The sequence below is a fragment of the Eupeodes corollae genome, chromosome 1, assembly GCF_945859685.1.
Source record: "Eupeodes corollae chromosome 1, idEupCoro1.1, whole genome shotgun sequence".
Lineage (NCBI taxonomy): Eukaryota > Metazoa > Arthropoda > Insecta > Diptera > Syrphidae > Eupeodes > Eupeodes corollae.
The window spans coordinates 107,842,418-107,868,243 of record NC_079147.1 but is presented as its reverse complement, the minus strand read 5'-3'; the positions used below and the strand labels follow the sequence as shown (position 1 = coordinate 107,868,243).

Here is a 25,826-nt window from a genome sequence, read left to right as displayed (position 1 = left end):
TTGCATTTTGTTCTCTAAAACAAGACAATAATTTCGTAAAAACAATTTGGTAGTAACGAACAAAAATATATAACTCTTGTTTTGTTTTTTGATCAAAAGATACTGGATGAGGAAAATATGGAAACAAAATTGACAATTCGTGGCTGTCTGCGTATAGAACTTAAGCTCATATAAAATAAAAATCAAAATATGCGAACATCAACAGTTCGCAGTTCTTAGCCCATGTGCAAGATGCTTAATGGAGCACGTTAAGCCATCTCTTTAATCAAGAAAATCCTCTGAGTTGGAATATTCGCCAAAGCATTATCCATCCCTGACAACTCGCACACAGGAATGGTTGAGATTTGTAAGTCACTAGGCCCTAGTTCTCAACGGGCTGTTGCGCCACCCAATTTATTTTATTTTTATTATCTTGGCAGTTGAGGGCATGATCAAAGCTTTTCTTGTAAGCTTCAATTTCGTTTATGGCAGACCAATAATAGTTGGATGCACAAAAAGGTGCACACATTTTGTATCGTAATGATGGAAAATGCTATAAGATTGTCATGAACATTGACAGAAATCTATTCTTACCCAAAGGTAAAATTCATTCGAGTGGATTTGTATGGTGCAGTGAAATAATGCCAAGTGAAACAATACCAATTTTTAAAACACGGCACTTTAAAAAAATGAAAAAAAAAGACCAACTTATTTTTAATAATAATAGGTATTTAACCTGCAACCCCCCCCCCCCCCCCTGCTTGGGCACACTATCGGATTTGCAGTAGGTGAGAGGTTGAGTGTATTCAAAGTTTCTTTCCATTATGATAAACTATACTGTTGTAGAACCCGTGGTATGATGGTTAGTGCGTTGAACTGTCATGGAAGAGGTTTTGGGTTCGATCCCTGCCTATGCCATCTAAAGCTTTTTCACGGGTACTGCCTATTGCGAGGAACTGACAAATTCTCCAAGAAAAATTCTTGTCATGAAAAAGTGCTTTTTCAAATTAACCGTTCGGATTCGGCTTAGAACTGTAGGCCCCCTCCATTACTCGCACACAGGAATGGTTGAGAGACACTAGTTCTCAACGGACCGTTGCGCCACCCAATTTATTAATTTATACTGTTGAAAGTGACATAAGCAAGCATGAAATAATAACAGCTCTTCCTATTTTCTTCTTTTAATTGGTGAGAACGACGAGTTGGAAGTCAACAAAACTGAAAGCAATTTACTACAAATCAATAACGTTTAAAGAAACTCGTTGGTTAATTTTCATCATCCTAAAAACGAAATTTTGACAGCTTGATAGATGTTATTCAATGACAGTGTATCAGGATACCTTTTTGTAAGTGTTTTTTGTGTAAAAAACCAGGTCATCCAAAACAGTTTTGATGTCAAAAAAACAATCCAAAGGTATCTAAGAATTTAAGCTGATACAAGGCGTGGATTTAATTAATAGTAAGTAGAAAATTGATCCAAATTTGTGTCTTTTTTCGTAAAAATCCAGTGAATTACCAAAATTATGCGATAAAAATTTTGATTTTCAATAGTTTTGGACCTCGAAATCTAAATGCTTGTCACCTTTTCGTAAACAACTGAAAGATTAAATGAAGCCATAGTAATTTCAGAATCAAAAAAACATTAGGATAAAAATTAAAATTTTCTCGTTGTAATCTTTTAAATTGTTTTATTATACTGAATTAGACATAAGCTGTAATATATGTTATTTGACAAAAAGTTGGTGTCAATGAACTAACATATACATACATATGTACATATATCTTAACATAGTTAGAATATAATCATAGGAAGTTATTGTAATGGGTCCGATTTGTCGAATTGAATATTTTGACATTTCTCGACTTTTCCAGGTCCCTAGAGTCAAAATAAAAGATTTTTAGAAAGATGTCTGTGCGTGCGTGTGTACGTACGTTTGTACGTCCGTACTCCCGTACGTCCGTACGTCCGTACGTTCGCGACGTTTTTTTCGTCCTCCATAACTCAAGAACGAGAAGAGATATCAACTTCAAAAAAGAGGCTGGGATGCGACCCACACTGATAACTTCCCATCCCGTCTGTCGATTTGTCTTGCTTAAAAGTTTGTCTATATGTACTAGTATCGATTTTACCAAATTTGCGTACTATTTTTTATAGATTTAATTTTTATGAAAAAAACGGACTGTTGGGTTTTTATATAAAAATCACTGAATATTGAAAACAATATTTTCTGTAAAATAAAATAAGTTTGAAGCCAATATTTTGAATTTTTGAAAAGCTATTAGAGTTGAAAGTAAATGTTTACCAAGTTTTAGTATTGCTTTTTTTAGAGTTTTATTTTTTGTAAAAAAACCGTCAATTCGATTTTCTTCAAAATTCTATCGAATGTTGAAATTAATATTTTCTATAAGATAAAATTAGTTTGAAGCCAATATTTTATAGATTTGAAAAGATATTTGAGTCGAAAATCAATTTTTACCAACTTTAATTAAATTGTTTTTTAGGTATTTAATTTTTTTGTACAAAAACTATCAATTTGATTTTTTTCAAAATTTTACTAAATATAACAACAACAATATTTTTTGAAAGATAAAAGTAGTTAAAAGCCATTATCTACAATTTTTGAAAAGATATTTGAGTCGAAAATCAATTTTTACCAACTTTTATAAATTTTTTTTTTAAGGTTTTTATTTTTTGTAAAAAACTGTCAATTCGATTTTTCTCAACATCTTTCAGAATGCTTAAAACAATATTTCTTATAAGATAAAATAAGTTTAAAGTCTAACTTTCAAGTTTTTGAAAAGATATTTAAATCCATATTCAATTTTTACCAACTTTTGTTAATTTTTGTTCGGTTTTTAATTTTTTATAAAAAAAACTGTCAATTCGATTTTGTTCAAAATTTTACTGAATGTTGACAACAATATTTTTGAACAGATAAAATTAAATTAAAGCCAATATCTCAAAGTTTTGAAAAGATATTTGAGTCGAAAATCAATTTTTACCAACTTTTATTAATTTTTTTTTTAGGTTTTTATTTTTTGTAAAAAAACTGTCAATTCGATTTTTCTCAAAATTTTATTGAATGTTGAAAACAATATTTCTTATAAGATAAAATAAGCTTGAAGCCTAAATTTCAAGTTTTTGAAAAGATATTTGAATCGATATTTAATTTTTACGAACTTTGAGTAATGTTTTTTTTAGATTTTTATTTTTTGTAAAAAAAACTGTCAATTTGATTTTTCTTAAAATTTTATCACATTTTTAAAACATTATTCTCCGTTGCTCAAAATTGTTTTGGAGATGAAATCATATGCTAGTCGTTAAATTTAGGAGGTGACAAATTTTTTTTTTCAGTTTTTTTGATTTAGAAAAAAAACCGTTAGATAGATTTTTTTTCAAAAATATATCTGTTTGGTATCACGTTACAATATATTATATAAAATTTAATTCAAGTCCTTAGCGTTTTTGGTTCGTAAGATATTTAGGGTTAACCAAAATTTTCACCTTTCTTTTAAACTGCTATGGTAAAAAAACCACCCACGCAATTTTCTTGAGAGCCCTTTCTGCATCTTTCTGCCTTATTATCTGTATAACAAAATTTATTAACTTCCCATAGGAAGTTATTGTAATGGGTCCGATTTGTCAAATTGAAAATTTTGACATTTCTCGACGTTTCAAGGTCCCTAGAGTCGAAATAAAAGATTTTTAGAAAGATGTCTGTGCGTGCGTGTGTACGTACGTTTGTACGTCCGTACGTCCGTACGTCCGTACGTCCGTACGTCCGTACGTCCGTACGTTCGCGACGTTTTTTTCGTTGTCCATAGCTCAAGAACCAGAAGAGATATCGTATTCAAATAAATTTTGTTATACAGATAATAAGGCAGAAAGATGCAGAAAGGGCTCTCAAGAAAATTGCGTGGGTGGTTTTTTTACCATAGCAGTTTGAAAAAAAGGTGAAAATTTTGGTTAACCCTAAATATCTTACGAACCAAAAACGCTAGAGACTTGAATTAAATTTTATATAATAGATTGTAACGTGATACCAAACAGGTATATTTTTTGAAAAAAATCAATATAACGGTTTTTTTTTTAAATCAATAAAACTGAAAAAAAAAATATGTCACCTCCAAAATTTTACGACTGAAATATGATTTTATATCTAAAACAGTTTTGTGCAACGAAGAATAATGTTTTTGACATCTGATAAAATTTTGAGAAAAATCTAATTGACAGTTTTTTTATAAAAAATTAAAATCTAAAAAAAACATTACTCAAAGTTCGTAAAAATTGAATATCGATTCAAATATCTTTTCAAAAACTTGAAATTAAGGCTTCAAACTTATTTCATTTTATAAAAAATATTGTTTTTAACATTCTGAAAAATTTTGAGAAAAATCGAATTGACAGTTTTTTTTACAAAAAATAAAAACCTAAAAAAAATAATTTATAAAAGTTGGTAAAAATTGATTTTCGACTCAAATATCTTTTCAAAACTTTGAGATATTGGCTTTAATTTACTTTTATCTTTCAAAAAATCTTGTTGTCAACATACAAATAAAGTTTGAAAAAAATCGAATTGACAGTTTTTTTACAAAAAATAAAAACCTAAAAAAAAATTTATAAAAGTTGGTAAAAATTGATTTTCGACTCAAATATCTTTTCAAAACTTTGAGATATTGGCTTTAATTTACTTTTATCTTTCAAAAAATCTTGTTGTCAACATTCAGTTAAAGTTTGAAAAAAATCGAATTGACAGTTTTTTTACAAAAAATAAAACTCTAAAATAAAAACAATACTAAAACTTCGTAAAAATTTACTTTCGACTCAAATAGCTTTTCAAAACTTAAAAATATTGGCTTGAAACTTATTTTATTTCACAGAAAATATTGTTTTCGATATTCAGTAATTTTTATATAAAAATCCAACAGTCCGTTTTTTCATATAAAAAATAAAATCTACAAAAAGAGTACGCATATTTGATAAAAATTGATACGAGTACATAAAGACAAACTTTTAAGCAAGACAAATCGACAGACGGGATGGGAAGTTATCAGTGTGGGTCGCATCCCAGCCTCTTTTTTATTATTTATTATTCCCATAGGAAGTTATTGTAATGGGTCCGATTCAAAATTTTACGACTAAAATATGATTTCACCTCCAAAACAATTTTGTGCAACAAAGAATAATGTTTTTGACATCTTTTCAAAAATTGTAGATATTGGCTTTAAACTACATACTTTTATCTTTCAATATTGACAGTTTTTTTACAAAAAATAAAACTCTTAAAAAAAAAAACAAAACTAAAACTTATTTATTTAATTTAATTTACTTTCGACTCAAATAGCTTTTCAAAAATTAAAAATATTGGCTTCAAGCTTATTTTATTTCACAGAAAATATTGTTTTTGATATTCAGTAATTTTTATATAAAAATCCAACAGTTTCATAAAAAATAAAATCTACAAAAAATAGTACACAAATTTGGTAAAAATTGATACGAGTACATATAGACAAACTTTTAAGCAAGACAAATCGACAGACGGGATGGGAAGTTATCTGTGTGGATCGCATCCCAGCCTCTTTTTATATTTTTATTTTCTTGGCAGTTGAGGAGATGATCAAAGCTTTTCTTGTAGACTTTAATTTCGACCAAAAAAAGTTGTAATGATGGAAAATGCTAAAATATTATCATGAACATTGACAGTAATCTATGTTTACCGAAGGTAAAATTCATTCGAATGAATTTGTATGGTGCAGTGAGATAAGGCCAAGTGAAATAATACTAACTTTTAAAACTCGGCACTTTACAAAAGTGAAATAAGACCAATTATTAGCAGTCAGTCATGTTGCACTCTGACAAAGTGAAACAAGGCCAAACACTATTTTGAGAAAGACCAACTTATTTTTAATAATAGGTACTTAACCTGCAACCCCCCCTACTTGGGCACACTATCGGAGTTGCAGGAGGTCAGAGGTTGAGTGTATACAAAGTTTCTTTGCATTGAAAGTCAACAAAACTGAAAGCAATTTGCTACAAATCAATCGCATTCAAAGAAACTCTTTGGTAATTTTTCATCAACCTGCTCTTAATAACCCAACTTTGACCGCTTGATAGATGTTATTCAATGACATCTACCCTAATTGACTGCGTTCAATTTAAGACCGCTATAGGGTATGCGAATACCTTTTTGTAAGTGTTTTTTTGTAAGGAAACAGCTGATCCAAATCAGTTGGGATGTCAAAAAAGGGATCCACAGGTATCCAAGAAATTCAGCTGATTTAACATATGAATTTAATATGAATTAGAAAATTTATCCAAATTTATATCTTTTTTAGTAAAAATCCGTCGAATTACTAAAATTATGCGTTAAAAGTTTTGTTTTACTATATTTTTGGATCTCAAAATCGAAATGCTTGCTTCCTTTTTGTAAACAACTAAAAAATTAATCCAGCCATTATCTTTGAAGAATAAAACCTAAATAAGTATCTTGGTAAGTCTTCAAAAAAAATTAAAATACTAATAATCTTTTAACTCGTTAAATTATTCTGAAAAAGGTACATCAGATCAAATATTTGTAAGTTATTTTGCAAAAAGTTTGTGTCATAATTAGACTATAATCCAGGAACGAATCCCTTTCTTTCGCTTCTTGGAATGAAAACATGGAACACACATTAAATGAATATGTTCATATAAATTATTTATTTTTTTATTAGTTAAATTTGTTTTGGTCTGAATTTCTCTAATTGTTTAACATTTTTGTTTGAATTATTCTGACAAATGTCCAATTTTATCAAAACCGGACTACTGCGAATGTTTTTTTTTGGCAATTTCTCACTATATTATTAACTACCCACAGGAAGCTATTGTAAGCGTTCTATTTGTCGAATTGAAAATTTCTACATTTTTTCGACTTTTCAAGGTCCCTATTATCTAAATTAAAGATTTTTAGATATTTATATGCAACGAAGAACAACGTTTTTGACATTTGGATACATTTTGAGAAATATTGACTTGAATGTATTGACAAAATGAAAACTTTAAGAAACATAACTAAAACTTGGTAAACATTGATTTTTGACTTAAAAAAATTCGTATTTAAACTAACTTCATCTCATAGAAATTATTGTTTTCGACATTTAGTTAAATTTTTATTTAAACACAGGTTCATAAAAATTAAAATCTACACAAAATTAGTTAAAATTTTAGTTAAACTGTCGATATCTCGTGAATAAATGAAGGTCTCATGCCTGTCATTGTTTTATCGTTTTTTAACTTCCCATAGGAAGTTATTGTAATGGGTCCGATTTGTCAAATTGAAAATTTTGACATTTCTCGACGTTTCAAGGTCCCTAGAGTCGAAATAAAAGATTTTTAGACAGATGTCTGTGCGTGCGTGTGTACGTACGTTTGTACGTCCGTACGTCCGTACGTCCGTACGTTCGCAACGTTTTTTTCGTCGTCCATAGCTCAAGAACCAGAAGAGATATCGACTTCAAATAAATTTTGTTATACAGATAAAAAGGCAGAAAGATGCAGAAAGGGCTCTCAAGAATATTGCGTGGGTGGTTTTTTTACTATAGCAGTTTGAAAAAAAGGTGAAAATTTTGGTTAACCCTAAATATCTTACGAACCAAAAACGCTAGAGACTTGAATTAAATTTTATATAATATATTGTAACATGATACCAAACAGGTATATTTTTTGAAAAAAATCAATATAACGGTTTTTTTTTTAAATCAATAAAACTGAAAAAAAAATTTGTCACCTCCAAAATTTTACGACTGAAATATAATTTCATCTCTAAAACAATTTTGTGCAACGAAGAATAATGTTTTTGATATCTGATAAAATTTTGAGAAAAATCTAATTGACAGTTTTTTTATAAAAAATAAAAATCTAAAAAAAAACATTACTCAAAGTTGGTAAAAATTGAATATCGATTCAAATATCTTTTCAAAAACTTGAAATTTAGGCTTCAAACTTATTTTATCTTATAAGAAATATTGTTTTCAACATTTTGAAGAATATTGAGAAAAATCAAATTGACAGTTTTTTTACAAAAAATAAAAACCTAAAAAAAAATTTATAAAAGTTGGTAAAAATTGATTTTCGACTCAAATACCTTTTCAAAACTTTGAGATATTTTCTTTAATTTACTTTTATCTTTCAAAACATCTTGTTGTCAACATTCAGTTAAAGTTTGAAAAAATCGAATTGACAGTTTTTTTTACAAAAAATAAAAACCTAAAAAAAAAATTTATAAAAGTGGGTAAAAATTGATTTTCGACTCAAATATCTTTTCAAAACTTTGAGATATTGACTTTAATTTTCTTTTATCTTTCAAAACATCTTGTTGTCAACATCCAGTTAAAGTTTGAAAAAAATCGAATTGACAGTTTTTTTACAAAAAATAAAAACCTAAAAAAAAATGTATAAAAGTTGGTAAAAATTGATTTTCGACTCAAATATCTTTTAAAAAATTTTAAATATTGGCTTCAAAGTAATTCTATCTCATAAGAAATATTGTTTTCAACATTTGGTAAAATTTTTAAAAAATCGAATTGACAGTTTTTTTACAAAAAATAAAACTCTAAAAAAAACAATACTAAAACTTGGTAAAAATTTACTTTCGACTCAAATAGCTTTTCAAAACTTAAAAATATTGGCTTGAAACTTATTTTATTTCACAGAAAATATTGTTTTCCATATTCAGTAATTTTTATATAAAAATCCAACAGTCCGTTTTTTTTCATAAAAAATAAAATCTACAAAAAATAGTACGCAAATTTGGTAAAAATTGATACAAGTACATATAGACAAACTTTTAAGCAAGACAAATCGACAGACGGGATGGGAAGTTATCAGTGTGGGTCGCATCCCAGCCTCTTTTTTTATAAAAAATGCTCTAGCGAAATAGCCAGTTGCATACCTCCCCACCGTAATACCCGTATTGCTAGGAATGCCCATCAATTTACCCTCGAGCCCAATTTCGGACGTACTGTTAAGTACAGAGATTCTTTCTTTAGCCGCACTACAATAATGTGAAATGCTTCATCTGACGCAATATTTCCCACTCATTACAATGTGCAGACATTCAAAACCAATGTGCATCGGTTTCTCCTTTCTAATCCTATCCTACTTTGTTCGCATTTCATAAATACTAAAGTGAGAAATTCCCAACAAAACGATCCGCAGTGGCCAGATTTTTGTATTTAAAAATTGGTACATCTGAAAGAAGATCTGTCAAAATAAATAAATAATAATAAAACACTTCAAAAATTGGGTTTGTTCGTAGACTACTACATTAACATGTGGTGTTGAAGCGAGCTTGAAGGTCGCCTCAATTCTTTATATACCTGAATCGAGTTGAGATTTATCTATTCTAAACTGAGATAAACCTTTTTTGGAAACATAGCAAACATAAATATCTTTTCTATTGTTTTTTCATGCAAAATAAGCCCAGTTGGTCCATTTTCACTAACAAAACTAAATAATATCAACAGTAATAGATTCGTTTTTTCCGCAGTGGAAAACACATATGATTCTAAATGCAGAACTACTCAACGAACACAGCCATCGAGATACAAATGCAATATCAATCGTACCAACATTTGAGAACGAAATCACATAAGTTCCATTCCAGGCTCGTATAAATGTCAAAAACCTATCCATAGTGAGATTCTACTCTAACTTTTATCGGTGTTATTCTCACTATGGATATTGTTTTTGTTATTCGTGTAAAATCCTACTTTACTATGGATAGATTTCCCAACAAAACACGGGTAATATATAAAAAAAATGTAAAAATTATTTTCGAAAATGTTTGTGCGTATTCAGTTGCAGCGGAGTGTACAAGACCTTTAACCTTGTATATACTTTTATGCATACAATGCATGACAATTAAAAAATCCAAAATGTTACCAAATTGGTTTTATCCATCATTTAAAGAATTAGCATACTTGCCTCCCACTTTATATCTATTTATAATCTTTTATTACTATCAAACTTTAAATACTACTTCCTACCTTTTTTTCAAAAGCTCAATTTCAATCTTTTTACAACATCAAATGATTAGAAGACGAAGTTTATCTTTGCATTGATAAATAAAAATTATAAACAATACCTACAAAAACTTGCGTCGTCGTCGTTTTGTTTTAATGTGACGTGACGTGGTGTATACAGTTAGTAAAAAATATGAAAAGTACAGACAAATTATAAGTTGAATGATTTCCAGGAAAATTTGCAAAGACTACGTAGTTTATATCAGAAGTATACATAAGCTCGTGTCGTGATTCATTATCATTTTTATATTGAATTCCTAATCTTTGTTTTGTTTTTAATTTTGTTGTTATATCGTTTATATCATTTTGATGCTTTATTGAGATATTAATTTATATTAAAATAAACTATATGTAGATTGGAATAATTTTGATCTTAAAGTTTATGTTAAATTAATTATTTAAAAATATAATGAGATCAGTTGATAGATATATGCGAACAATTAGAATAATATTTCAAATCTGGATTATTTTACTTTTGTTATTAATTAATATCACTTACTTATTACTCACTATGCCGGCATTTTTTTGTTTATGTTTTTAATAAATATGCAGATTTAAAATTAGCTTTCAAGTTTTGTTTGTATTTTTTTAAATGATACATTTTGTTGCCTTTTTATATGTAGTTATTGCCTTTCGATCAAAATTAACAATTGAATAATTTAATCAGCCCATCAGCTGACATATTAAAAATCCGATTTATATCAGGAATTTGTTCAAAACTGGATTAAATTAGCACAATGTAGTACAGCTATTATGAATCTAAGATAATTTAGTGACTGATAACTTGCCATCTGTGCACGTCTTTCGATTTGTGTAAGAGTTCAATAAAATATTAATAAAAGCTTTTTTTTGTGAGAAATTTGTATTCAATATATTTCTGTGTTCTCATGATCCAAAACCATTTTTTTATCAGTTTGTTGAAAAAAGTTGCCAATTGAATTTTTCTTAATACTTATCTAAAAGTAAACAACAATTTTTTGCATTTGATAAATTAAGTTTGGGTTAGATGTCAGTTTTTATTTCTGAGATTTTTAGTCGAAAACCAATTTTTAGTTGCTTTTTTGAAAGTTTTTATTTCTTATATTTTTTGAAAGTTTTTATCCATACTAATCCATTTCCATACTTTAATATTATAAATGCGAAAGTAACTCTGCTTGTATGTTACTCAATCACTCCTAAACTACTGAACCAATTTGCATGAAATTTGGTATGGAGATATTTTGATACCCGAAAAAGGTCATAGGCTACTCTTTAACCCGGGAAAATGACGCATTCCCATGGGAAAATTTAGATGCACGATCGCTTTTACGCCTAAGCTACTCAACATATTTAAATAAAATTTTGTAAGGAGATAGTTTGAGACTTAAGAAAGGACATGAGTTACTTTTGACCTCGGGAAAACAACGCATTCCCATAGGAAAAATTACTTTCCGGAGAATCTGATCGCTTTCACTACGCTTCTTTACGTCGAGGTACCAAGGTATTACACCTGGAATGCAACACGAAAATAATGGAAACGTAGCGTTCAAGGAGTGCCAGTTAAAAATTGGCCTGGTGTCAAATCCGGAGATGCCATAGGGCGAGTATACACGATTCATGTTAGTAACATGGAATGTTTCTGTTTGAGAATGCTGTTACATCAACCTCTTTTAATGATCTAAAAAATAATAATGATCAAGAATTTACAACATTTCGAGAGACGTGTGAGACTAAAGGGTTATTAGAACGACAACCAGTGGAAACTAACTCTAGAAGGGGCCGCACCATGCAAATCTGCTTACAAAGTCCAAGAGCTTTTGCTATATTAGTAGCAACATGTGCCAAATCCTATACAATTGTGGGGTAAGTTCAAAAATGATATGGCAGATGATATTTTACACAGAGTTCAAGAACAAATCCGACTGATATAATTTACGATGAGGCGTTAACTTTTGTAGAAGATCAAGTTATAAATATTACTGGGAAAGACTTATCGGAATTTGGGATGACCAGACCACGCAGAGAATAAGGGAAGTGAGCAGTGATTTAGTTCGAGAATTAAATTATGATACTGTCGCTCTAGAGCAGATAATAACAGAGGATGTTTCACTTTTAAACTCAGAACAAAAAATAGTTTTTGACACTGTTATACAAAAAATTTCCAGCGGAGAAGGTGGTTTGCTATTTTAAGATTCTCCAGGTTGCACAGGCAAAACTTTTCTTTTGAATATATTGTTAGCTTGAATTCGAAAAAACAATGGAGTTGCTTTAGCAGTCGCTTCCGCAGGAATAGCAGCTACGCTGCTTAGTGGTGGACGGCCAGCACACTCAGTTCTGAAACTGACGTTGACTTAGCTCATGAGAAAACTCAGGATGTAATATCAGCAAAAGTAGTGAGCGTGGAAGAATGTGGGAGCAGTGTAAATTGTTGGTTTGGGATTAATGTACAATGTCCCACAAAAAATCAGTTGATAGATCGCACACTGAAAGACATCAAGAACAACCGGGCTATCATGGGAGGGATGGTGGTTTTCTTAGCTGGCGACTTTAAACAGACCCTGCCGGTAATTACTAGAGGTTCACCGGAAGATGAAATAAACGCATGTTTGAAAGCATCTGTGTTATGGGTACTTGTGAAAAAGTTTTGTCTGGCTACGAATATGATGAGTACAGCTACACAATGATTCTCAATCAGGAGACAATATGCCGCTGCTCTTCTAAAAATCGGAAAAGTTTATATGCCAACAGACTGTAACGGCTCGATTACGTTGAATCATGAATTCTGTCAAATTGTCTGTAGACAAATTATGTCGTATGTGGAGGGAGATATCGTCGAGTACCTCTCAGGTACTTTTCAGTAGACAACGTTATGGACACGGAGCAAGTAACATCATACCCCATAGAGTTTCTTCTTTCTTTGGAATTATCAGCCTTCTCATAAGTTAAGATTAAAGGTTGGTGATCCAGTCCTGTTAATGAGAAATCTTGACGCACCAAAGTCACCTAGGACTAAATATTATAAATAATTATAAAAACTGCAATCATGACCGGAATAGCGAAAGGAAAAAATGTTTTGATTCCCCGCATTCCGATTATTCCAACCGATTTGCCTTTTAAGTTTAAAAGAGTGAATTTTCCTCTGAAAGCAGCATTTGCAATAACAATAAATAAAGCTCAGGGGCAAACGCTGAAAGTTGCAGGTGTAAATTTGTTTTTTCTGTTTTTTCCACTGAAAATTATATGTAGCGTGCTTACGAGTCTCAAACCCACAAAATCTTTACGTTCTAGCCAAGGAAAGAAGAACAAAAAACGTCGTATATAAAAATGTATTGCAGTAACTTATCTTCTTTTTAAAATGTTTTAACCTAACCCATGAGAATCACACCTAGTATGGCCTCATCCCATCTCGACACAATTCAAACATACGTACAAAAAAGAACAGCTCAGGTTTTTTCATACTACTATGGTGGACTTTTCACTTGATACCAAACTCATAAGGACCTATGAGGTTGTTGACGAACGACTTCAGATGTTCATCTAATACAGCAGGAAAAATGTTATATGCGAAGTTCAGGAGACTGATGCTTCTTTAGTTGTCTAAATTAAGAGGTTCGTCTTTCTTGTGTGCTGCGCAAACTACGCTGAGATTCCACTTATCGGACAAGCTTTCTCCCGACCCTATTTTGCAAGTGCATATGCCCTACGAAGTCATCGCCTACTGCTTTAAATAATTCTGCTCCAGCTTTGCTGCTTCTCAGAGATCGGGTAGGTGAAACTGTTGTTTTGCTTCGCTTAGGTTGAGTGGTTTTATCTCCCTTACAGCGCAATTCGATTCGTCATCGCAGTTACATAATTTGGAGAAGTGGTCTTTGGGTAAAGGCTGGTACCTTTATACTTTGTAAAATCAACAAATCTTGTTTCTGATTTTTCCATCTAAGAACCCTGCTCTTCTGCTCGTAGAGCTCTGGTCCTTTAGTGCTTGCCGGCACTCACCGTCAAATCATCAGAAGACCTTTAACAAATACAATGGGCTGTTTTTATTAGTCGTGTCGTTTCCACTGTTAGCAATACTTTTTTCGGAGTTTGGCAATGTAACATCTACCAAAATCTTTCGTATTAAAAATGGTCTTTAACAGGGAGCGGTTAACTTGCCAATCTTATACAGCATTTACACCAGTGATCTAATAGCAAGTCAGACTCAGGCAATAGCGTACATAACCTAATTGCGTACAGAAAAATTGAGGTTATCAAGACACTTTTGCAGGGTAACTTCGACAAGATTCAGCAATATTGCGATGACTTGAAGTTGAAAATCAACTTTCAGAAATACGAAACGGTTCTGTTCAGGACTCCGCTGTAAGGAGCCTCAAGGGATACAAGAAAAAACTCGAAAAATCTAGTGATCGTTGGACCAAATCGCAACATTTCGACCGAAGCTTTTTTTTATTTAGACAATCGAGGGCTGATACAGGATAGGGAGGCGGTTCCGCTTGACTACCACGTCAGCCGTTAAACTGTAGAAAGGCGACTCCTTTACAGTCGAGACGTCCTCGCACTTGACGGAGCCGAGCGCCTTTGGTTCAGTAGGACTGTTTCCGAATGGGACCAAAGAGATAGGGCCAGGCAGGAGAACCACTTTTGGTGGCTTTAAATTGAGAATGACATTTAAAGCTGTCTAGGGCGTTTGGTCTTGGCCAGCTTACAAGAAAAAAAAAACACAAAAAACAACAAAAAAAGAACACACAACATAACTAAAAGCTTGAGTATTAACAAATAAATAAAAAACAATATTTTATTTTTTTTTTTAAAATGTTCTTGGTTTTAGATTAAGTAATTGTTATATAGTATTAAAATTGTTCTTAGGCCGAAAGGCAGTAGTTATAAGATAAAGGATTAACTTAGAGCCTTTTTTTTAAGTTTTTGAAATGTAATTTTTAAGAATTTTTGTCTAGCTTTAAGATAGTTTTAAGATTTTGATAAAAATCTGCGTCTCGTCTGCATTGCCGCTTTGGTTACTTTTCTTAAAAAATGTTTAAAACATAATGGCAAATTATTTATTTATTTCTCCTTGAAAATCCAATACAAAAAAAAACAAAAACCCTTTACCACTCGGTATATCCAGATAATCAAAAATCAAAACTTCATACACAAATACAAACAATTTAATAGACGTAAAAACCAATCTTATTCCAGTTGAGAGTTTCATTCCAAAACGTTTTTATTTACTAAAAAACCCATTTCTTGTATAATGTTTATATTCTTTCGGACAGACACCATGTTTGGCTCACCACGAAGCGAAGTATTGGCACACGGCGATCGCCGGCGCGCGTTCTTCCATAACAACTTTTGCACTTTGATTTGAAAACAGTTCTTTCTCTTCCCAAAGCATTGTTACTTTAATATAAATGTTTTAATATTGATTCCAAGAAAAACCCATTAAAACCGCCAGTTGAAAGCTTATTTATGGTAAGTTAAAAATGCATAGCTGGTCATAAGCTGGTCGCTCGTGGCTGGTGTATTCACTTTGAATATTAAACCATTCTAAGCTTTCGAAAGAACATAGAAAGATCAAACAAAAACAATAACAATGTGATCGATTAACAATCGTAATTCGAAGGGTATATTCCAAAAGTTGGCTTGCATCAGCTGAGAATATGTAGATTTTAAGTTAAAACTTAAATTCTTCTTATAAAGCTTTTGATGTCTCTGAAAAAGCTAAACAAAAGATCTCAGACAGTTTGTGTTTATTCTGCCTTAGGTTAGTTAAGAAAAGATTGCTGCATTCAACAGTAGTTCAAGGCTTAAAAGTGTTTCTTGGACTTGTGTCCAGTGGTATTATTTTAAAAAAATTGTTATTCTTTTTATGAAAATAAAGGTAAGTTGACTATTTTTGTTGAATTATTTTTTCGCACAAAAAGAAAAATGTATGGTAGTACATGAATTTTCAATATTATTCAATATCAAAAAACGATACAAGTAATGTGTTTCTGATTATCCAATAAAAGTGCTTTTGCATATTAATTTAGTAAACCGGTATACGTTCCTTTACTTTTTACAAATTACTACTTCGATTGAAAAAAAGCAATTTTCCGGTTTGGTTTTAGTTCAAATATATTAATTATTATTATTATTATTTCAAGCTTTATTCACTCATTAATTTATTAAATGGATAAGCGTCAGTAATTAAAATAAAAGTTAAGTATGTACATATGAATTATTTTTATTTTATTTAAATGTAAGGATGTTTGCTTATAAGCCTCTTCAAGATATTCCTTTTTTTTGGGCTTCTCACCAGTAGAGTGTACATCTGGCCTGAATATCATCTTTCCCGCGTTTGTAATGTCCTCCTAGATTTTTCCTTCCACCAAGTGGGGTCCATTTCATAGACAGCTTTGTCTAACGGTCATCAGAGAGGTGCATGATATGAATTATGGAATACGTAATTACTTGTTTTGTTTGAAATATTTAAATCCAGAAGATGCTTGGCATTCCAGAATTGTTTTCATGCCTTAGTCATTGGAACGAATAATTTGATCAATGAATACGAAGTCCTTAGCGTATTCGAGTGGTTTATTATACAAAGTTATTGTATTTGAAAACAAGGGTAAAAACTGCTGCTGGTGACTGCTACCGAGAAAACCAACAACGCTTATTTAGATGCGGCTTTGTCATTGGAGCCAGACTAAGGCAACAAGTCTTGAGCTATAGGTGCATCAACGAGTGCCAAATTTTGCATCAAGGCTAAATTCGGCAACATTTATATGCGCACAGAACCCCACAGAAGAGCTACGATACTAAAAATCTCCTGGGCGGAAGGGAAGACATTTTTGGTGGAATGATCGGAAAAAACAGCCTGCACGCCAACACTACCCATTACACATGTAGGTTAATTGGTTTTGCTGCAGGGAAAAAAAACATGGTAGCCAGTTTGTGTTTACCACGCCTCAACATCCATTAAGAAACTTAGAGCTCTCCAGATCTATATACGTTTGACCAGATTGACCATATTGCTATCAACGCTACACACGCTTCCAGCATCATGGATGTCCAAAATTTTCAATGAGCTATCATCAACTTGAACCACTACCTCGTTATAGCCAGGGCATTACTTAGGGTTGCCAGACGCAAGACATACTAGGGCGATGCTGGGAGAAGATACAACGTCGGACGGCTGCAATCTCAAGGAATCGCCAAATTCTTTGCCTATCGAGTCACAAGCAGTCCTAGCCATCAAAACAATACAGTTGCTCAAAAAAGAAAGCGGACACCTTATGTTTTCGTCGTTTTTTAAAAATGTTTAATTAAAATTATGTTCAAAAGTGTTCATATGTATATATTTTAAAAGGCAATCTTGTGTTTATAAACGGAACTATGGACCAATATAAATATATTCAGATTTTGAAAGACAATTTAAACCAGAGTGCGCAAAAATTGGGAATTAGAGATGATTTGAGCACAACGCTCAAAAAACACGCTTGTGGCTCCTTTATAACTGTCGCAGTGTGCTTGAAACCTCATCAGTCTCCAGGATTAAATTTGATGGAACACCTGTGGCGCTATTTGGAAAACCAGGTGAAAAACTACACCATTTAAAGCAAAACGGACCTAGAACTGACCTTAAAATGTGAATGGGACAAAGTTCCAGCATCTTTTTGTGAAAAACTTGTCCAATCAATGCCAAAAAGCTCGAATGCGGTAAAACAGAGCAAAGGTCTGCCTATAAAATATTAGTTTTTCTTCATTTTTTTGTTATTTTTGTGAAAGTCATTAATGAAGTCTCCGATTTCTTTTTTGATGTAAAATATGCTGGTGTTTTTTTTTAAATAAGATTTTAAGAAACCGTTCTTAGTAATACATTTTCATTTATTATATTTTCAAATCAAATGGGGTGGCGCAACAGTCCGTTGTGAACCAGGGCCTAGTGACTTACAACTCTCAACCATTCCTGTGTGCGAGTACTGTTGTCAGAAATGGAAGGGACCTACAATTTTAGGCCGAATCCGAACGGCTAGTTTGAGAAAGCACTTTTTCATGACAAGAATTACTCTTGAAGGATTTGTCAATTCCTCGCAAGAGGCAGTACCCGCAAAAATTAATTTTTTTTTAAATTAAGGTGGCACAGGCAGGGATTGAACCCAAGACCCCTTGCGTGACAGTCCAACGCACTAACCATCTACTTACTACTACTACTACTACTTATTATATTTTATGAACCTTAAATAAGAAATATTTGAAATACATAAACCCTATTTCATTAAGTTTGTTTAAGATTGTTTATTTGCTGTTTTAAGTGGAAAATTAAAGCTGTCGGCTTTCTTTTTTGAGCAACTCTATATCGAGGCATGATCCAGGATGTTCTATGCAACATAGAAGACGAAAGCCAACAATCCGTTCTTCCCGACTTTGACAAAGTAAAGATTGCTATATTTAAGCTGAATTCTAACAAAGCCGTTGCGTTGTAGCAGATGTTTTAAATGCCGAGCTCTTCAAATCAGCTGCAGATAATTTGGTTAGAAGCATGCACAAACTTATCTGTGATGAGAAAAAACCCTCTAAACTGCTTAACTCTAGAGAAATTAGGCTACTTAAAATAGCTTCCAAAATATTTTCTGTCGTAATATGTGAACATTTACATCATCCTTTCTGCTATACGGTGCAGAAGAATAGACTTTAACAAAAACGGATGAAAGCACTTAAAGTAGTTTCGAGAGAAAATTTCTTGGCGTGATCTACGGTCCCGTACGCATGGAAGGTGAGTTGGGGAGAATATGGAACGAGAGAGAAAGATAAAAGTCCAACGACTGAGATCGCAGATAGCGCATGGAAACCAATGCTCCAACCCGGAAAGTCTTCCATTCCACGCCCACAGGACAGCGCAGTTGAGGACGACCGCGGATTGAGAAGTTTGTTGGGTAAGGCCCTAGTTCACAAAGGTTTGTAGCGCCATCTTAAGTAAGTAAGTTTTTTCGATTTCACTTAACGAAATTGGTTAAAATAATTCTTCACTCTTTTGTTGTCACATGTCTGTTTTGAATATTCATTTCTGTAAAAGTTCGTAGGTATTTTGTTGACATGTTTCCTTTCATAACTTTAAATATTTTTATGAGAAATAGATTTTATCAATTGCTTATATTCATGGAAACCTTTTCAACCTTTTTCAATTGATTTATTTTCTTCAATTACTGATTGTAAAAGATTTCCTTGAAGTGTTTAAAATCTTCTTACGAGGTTTTCTAAATTTTTTGTTCGTAGGCACTTTTGGTCATATCTTTCTTGTTCATTTAGGTTTGTTTTCCTTCTGAGGAGTTCTCAAAGTGTTATTAGATTAAGACTCGCGTACTATAGCTTTAGGTTTATGAAAGTCCACTGTGAGAATCTGCTGAGTCCTTGATGTTTCTTTCCATTTTATTGTACACTTTTTGATAATTGGACTTGCATAAATATACAAATAGTTGGTTAAAGTTCTAGTTGCTATTACTTCCCTTCTGAATCTGGACTTTTTTTTACATATTTTTTCTTTTTCAGAAAAGTACTCGAGAAAGCTACACATAGCTGTTTCATTCTTTTTACAAGTGGGAGAGAAGAAGACCAAGAAGCTTATGATGACGAGTTTTTGGTCCTCTGTAACAAATTCAGTTACCAACGGAATGTACGAAATGAAATCGTTCTATGATCGAAAGGGAATGTTTGAGATTCGGGTGAATTATGCAAATTGGATTGAGGATAATATAGGGTGAGTCAATACTAAATACAGATTAAAAAACAGTTACACAAGTTTATAACCTATCAATTGATTCAACAAAAAATAGTTTAATAACTTGTGATAAAGGTTTTTACAATTGGGACTTCACATCTTTGAATTTAATTTGTGAACGCACTCTTCTATACTAATCATCGAACTGTCATTACAAATTTTGTAATTGTATCTATAAAATCAGCGAAACAAAAATGTTCTACCAAGCTTCGGAGCGGAATACAGCGACTTCGGCCGTAAAATTCTCGCCCAAATAGACAGGCATAATGATCCAAATCAGTCATTTCACAGCGTTATCAAAAATTGGGCTTCGTTCAGTCCAAATTATTGCGTATTTTGCATTATTATTTTTGTTTACACGCAATTAAGATCAAGCTTACTCAAGAGTATTAGCTCATTACTATTCGAAGCGACGTACATCTTCAGTGACGAAGCTCATTTTTGGCTCAATGGGTTAGTCATTGGTTGGGTTAAAACCCACGCTTCATCCACAAAAAATAATAATTTGAAGGGTTTTGTCCCTACGTGAGATTTAATGCATCTATACTATTTTCTTTAAGGCTTCGTTAAGTCATGAGTTTATGCCAAAAACAACACACATTAAAAAAGCTCAGAGCCAACATTGAACATCAAATGACGGTTTTTTCTTCCGAAATGTTCATTGATAAATGGCTAAATTGCACTTCCAGCCGCTACTAAAGTTTTTGAAATATCTCAAAAGTTTTGCGTTCCATTTAAAAACAAACATTGTCAAGTCCTTATTGGAAAATGCGGAGAGATTAATTCATATAATATTTTATTACAACCTTATTTTAGGTATAAAAAATCTGACGCAATTGAGGAGGTGGCTATACAATTCTACAACGGTCTCGATGAACACATACGAACTACGTCATCGCCCGAAATTGCAGTTCCCTTACTTTTAAGTCGCATGAGACAGATATCACCTCTTGAGTTCTACACACATCTCATAGAAGGAATGGCCATGGAAGTTTTATTAACAAGTTCCGCTGGTGAACTTTTACCCAACGATGAAATGCATCATCTTAAAAACATTCAAGAACTTATCAAATCTTGCGATGGATTCTATCAAATACCAAATCTTTGCCTCGAATCTGAGATCAACCAAACCATTAATGAACTTTTCGATCCAGTTAGTTATTTGGCAAATATTTTTGAAGGCTATGATAAATGCCAGAAATCGGTTTTCGATGAACTTAAAAACTGGCAGAGACAACAGAATCGTAATAATTGCACCGAGGATGTTCCTCAGAAAGAATCGATCATCAATCAAAATAACGTTCAAATGGATAAATTAAATCAAATCCAGAACTGCATTGAACTTCTGGTGGAAGTAACATTTAGGTTGTTGCAAATGATTGATTCGATTAAAATGAGAAAAATCCAGAATCGAGATTTGCCTGATGAAAAGCTTGAGCAATTGGCTCAGGAAATTCGGATGAAGCAGAAAAACCTAATGATTGACTCATTTATTGTTGACAGCCAGCCTAACCAAGTTATCAAAACTAATACAAAGTAAGTTTTTAAAATTTTGTTCACAAATTACATTGTGCTTTTATTCATGATTTTTCTTTATAGTTTCTCATCTTCAGTAAGGTGGCTAATTGGACCACAGTTGGGACTAAACAATAGTTTGTCCAATGTCAAATGCATAGTTGTATCAGGTATGTTTATGAACAAAAAATTCCAGTTTCTTGTTATTTAAAAACTCGGTGTTCACTTTGGACTCTTTTGGTTTTAAGGCGATTCATTTTTTCTTTGCCATTTTAATAAGAAACGAAAATATCTGTCTCACTTTTTTGTCAGTTTTAAATTATAAAAAAGGTCTAAATGAGTTACCTCAAAAATGTCTGTCATGAACACCATCTAATATTTCAAAACTTAGTTTGAAAAAGCTTTTAAATAATAATTAATTTTAACTGCATAGGTTATGTTTTAGGGGTCAGTTATAGCTGTCATTGGTTTTCATCTTTAAAACCTATCATTAGTATTTTCTTGACAGGTTTTTCATAGCTTTCATTGAAAATTTCTCTCATTGGATTTAAATTTAATAGGGTCTGGGTATTTCAAATGTTTGTCAAAACCAGAACGCTAGCACTTGGTGAGCTTTCTGCCCTCGTTATTAATGTAGAAATGGATGAATTCATAGATCTTACACGCATGCTAAACTTCATACAAAATCAAAGTCTGCAAGTGATTGTAAAGATTCGCGTACGGTGTTAAGATCTGTTGTTGATCTTGATGCAATTTTAACCTCGGAATTGTTGGTAGATATCCAATATGACTTCCTTAATACAAAAAGATCGGCGATGATTCTGATTTAAAAGTTATATGAGCTGATGTGCCAACCTGTAATTCAGATTCAGAGGCATTGGTCGATTTTGCAAGCTCAACATAGATTTTAACATCCGATACAATTTTAAGCAAAAGATCGAAATTGAAATAATTTTTTCCTACTTACTCGTTTTTAATAGATGTTAACACTTCAACTGCTGCGTCGACCTTCTTCGAACTTCTGGAATTCTCTATTTCTATCATAGTATCTGCAGATACATGTCTATAAAATCATTCAAAGGCTACTGGATTTGTATTGAACGGGTAAATGCCGCATTTTCTTGAAGCGTTTCGTACAATTTCAGTACGATCTTATTTGTCTAGGAACATTTTAAGTAATTTAAAAAAGTTGGTTTTTGTCATTTAATAATTTTATATCGTATAAGTTTTTGCAATCCTTGGAGCCGATGACTTTGCCTGTTTTTGGTGCCAAGCTGAATTATGTTTCGTCTCTCTATATCTCTGGCGTTAATTTCTGTCAAGTAAATTTCTAAGTCAAGGAACCATTTTCAAATATTTTGTTCAGTTATAGTAGCCCTGGCCTTAAATAGTGTTTCAAATGTCCTTAAACTAGGCTCTTTATGACGGTTTAAACATTTATAATGCTACTGGATATTTCTTTTGCCAGGCTGTCATTTTTTATTGATGTTATTCTTTTTTTGTCCTCAATTATTTGTTATACTACATCCAGGAGCTCATTTATTTTTGGAGGAAGCCACATCTAGCAATATTTATGAGTCAATCTCCAACCTTACGTTCCTCATCTTTTTTAAGGACTGTTAAAAAACCCATCCGTTTAAGCCCATCAGAAACTTTTCCATTTATCATATCATGTTATTATGGGTACTTCAAACTTACTTACTGCTCGAAAGCTCAATTTGTTCTCGCGAGTACCTTTTAATGCATTTTCTAGTGAGGCTTCAGAATATTTTTGATATTTTTTTTCATTGTGACTGAAAGAAGTTTCAGTTTTAAAATTTAAGGCGAGAAACAGATCCGAAAACCCGAGAAAAATGTGTTAGAATTCTGGACCTTAACTTTTAAGTTTGTCTATATGTGCTTGTATCAATTTTTACCAAATTTGCGTACTATTTTTGTAGATTTTATTTTTTTATGAAAAAACGGACTGTTGGATTTTTATATAAAAATTACTGAATATCGGAAACAATATTTTCTGTGAAATAAAAAAAAGTTTGAAGCCAATGTTTTTTTAATTTTTGAAAAGCTATTTGAGTCGAAAGTAAATTTTTACAAAATTTTAGTATTGTTTTTTTTTTAGAGTTTTATATTTTGTAAGAAAAGTGTCAATTCGAATTTTTTTTAAATTTTACCAAATGTTGAAAACAATATTTCTTATAAGATAAAATTAGTTTGAAACCAATATTAAAAATTTTTGAAGAGATATTTGAGCCGAAAATCAATTTTTACCAACTTTTATACATTTTTTTTTAGGTTTTTATTTTTGTAAAAAAAACCTGTCTATTCGATTTTTCTCAAAATTTGTCCTAATGTTAAAAACAATATTTCTTATAAGAAAAAAATAATTACAAGCTATTATCTCAAAGTTTTTTTTAAAGATATTTGAGTCGAAAATCATTTTTTACCAACTTTTGTTAATTTTTTTTCGGTTTTTATTTTTTTATAAAAAAACTATCAGTTCGATTTTTTTCAAACTTTAACTGAATGTTGACAACAAGATTTTTTGAAAGATAAAAGTAAATTAAAGCCAATATCTCAAAGTTTTGAAAAGATATTTGAGTCGAAAATCAATTTTTACCAACTTTTATACATTTTCTTTTAAGTTTTTCATTTTTTATAAAAAAAAACTGTCAATTCGATTTTTCTCAACATTTTTCAAAATGTTAAAAACAATATTTCTTATAAGATAAAATAAGATTGAAGCCCAAATTTCAAGTTTTTGAAAAGATATTTGAATCGATATTCAATTTTTACGAACTTTAAGTAATGGTTTTTTTAGATTTTTATTTTTTATAAAAAAAGTGTCGATTAGATTTTTCTCAAAATTTTATCAGATGTCAAAAACATTATTCTTCGTTGCACAAAATTGTTTTAGAGATGAAATCATATTTTAGTCGTAAAATTTTAGAGGTGACAAATTTTGTTTTTCAGTTTTATTGATTTATAAAAAAACCGATATATTTTTTTATTTTTAAAAAATATACCTGTTTGGTATCACGTTACAATATATTATATAAAATTCAATTCAAGTCTCTAGCGTTTTTGGTTCGTAAGATATTTAGGGTTAACCAAAATTTTCACCTTTTTTTCAAACTGCTATGGTAAAAAAACCACCGGCGCAATTTTCTTGAGAGCCCTTTTTGCATCTTTTTGCCTCATTATCTGTATAACAACATTTATTTGAAGTCGATATCTCTTCTGGTTCTTGAGCTATGGAGGACGAAAAAAACGTCGCGAACGTACGGAAGTACAAACGTACGTACACACGCACGCACAGACATCTTTCTGAAAATCTTTTATTTCGAAATTATTATGTCAAAATTTTCAATTTGACAAATCGGACCCATTACAATAACTTCCTACGGGAAGTTAATAAGGGAAACACTTTTCAAAAAAGGTAATTATTTACCACAATTTTCAAAAAACAAAAAAAAAACAAAACAAAAAACTTCTCAGACAAGTTGCGAGTCCATTATGATTTATATTTTGGATTGTAAAGAAATATTAGGGGAGAGGGGGGCAGTTTAGGACAACTTCAAAAAAAGTACTAAAACAAAAACTTTTTACTATCCAAAAAATTATATTAAAGTGACAGCACTATTACAAACAACCATCTGCTTAATATTGTAACGGTACCAGCACACAAAAAATTTCATAGCAAAAGTGTGTTTCTGGAAGGAAGTTGTATTTTTGTTTGCTCCACGATGTAAGTACTTAATTTATAAATTTCGTTCAAGTTTCAAGTGAAAAGTGCTTTGAAGTTATGTTTATTTATTTTGTGATGTGATTCGACAAAGAAAATTAACAATTTATAATGTCTCTATAAAAATTCAAGCTTTTTAGTTTTTTCTCTCTCTCGGGGCACTTTTGGACAATGAACAGAGGGCAGTTTTAGACATGTCCTAATCTGCCCCCTAATTATTTTTTTGAATACTGTTATACATTTATTTGTTTGAAATTACTCTTTTTTGTTTTATATTATTAGATATATCTCTGAAAAATGGTCAGAAATTATCAGAAAAAAAAGGAATCCGCTCCAAATGAGTCTGATTTGTGTAAGGCCATGGAACTTGTGTTGGAAAAAACAATGTCACTGAGGAAAGCTGCACAAGTTTTTGGGATACCAAAAAGCACTTTGGGGTATAGACTAAGTTTGAAAAAACGGAATCAGGCTCTAAAAAGTGAAGAGTACTCATCCAAACATACTGTTGCCCAAGTATTCAACAAGACAGAAGAAGGTATGTTAAAAGCTTACCTTTTAAAGTCTTCTAAAATGAATTATGGCCTGACGTATCCACAAGCAAGACATCTAGCTTTTCAATATGCAAATGCATTGAATAAGTGCCCACTGCTATGGGAACAGAACCAAATTGCAGGCATAGAGTGGTTGAAGTCTTTTATGAAAAGACACCGAAATCTTTCACTTCGAAAGCCCGAAAATACTAGTTTGTCTAGAGCAACTATCTTTAACAAACATAACGTTGAAGCATTTCAAAAA

The 25,826-nt window shown here is 31.5% G+C and overlaps 1 protein-coding gene across 2 annotated transcripts in view; it reads left to right on the top strand.

Moving 5' to 3' along the window:
- LOC129938412 (signal transducer and transcription activator-like) overlaps window positions 1–25,826 on the top strand; it is a 34,492-nt gene that overhangs the window by 2,180 nt on the left and 6,486 nt on the right. Inside the window, exons 1-4 of one of the 2 annotated variants that reach the window (XM_056045958.1) lie at window positions 15,760–15,895; window positions 19,546–19,753; window positions 20,591–21,310; window positions 21,374–21,459. In XM_056045958.1, coding sequence (XP_055901933.1) covers window positions 19,620–19,753; window positions 20,591–21,310; window positions 21,374–21,459 — 940 coding nt within the window. In that variant the 5' untranslated portion in view covers window positions 15,760–15,895; window positions 19,546–19,619. Of the gene's footprint in view, window positions 1–15,759; window positions 15,896–19,545; window positions 19,754–20,590; window positions 21,311–21,373; window positions 21,460–25,826 lie in introns of those variants that run through there. The other variant, XM_056045957.1, reaches the window with a different exon arrangement.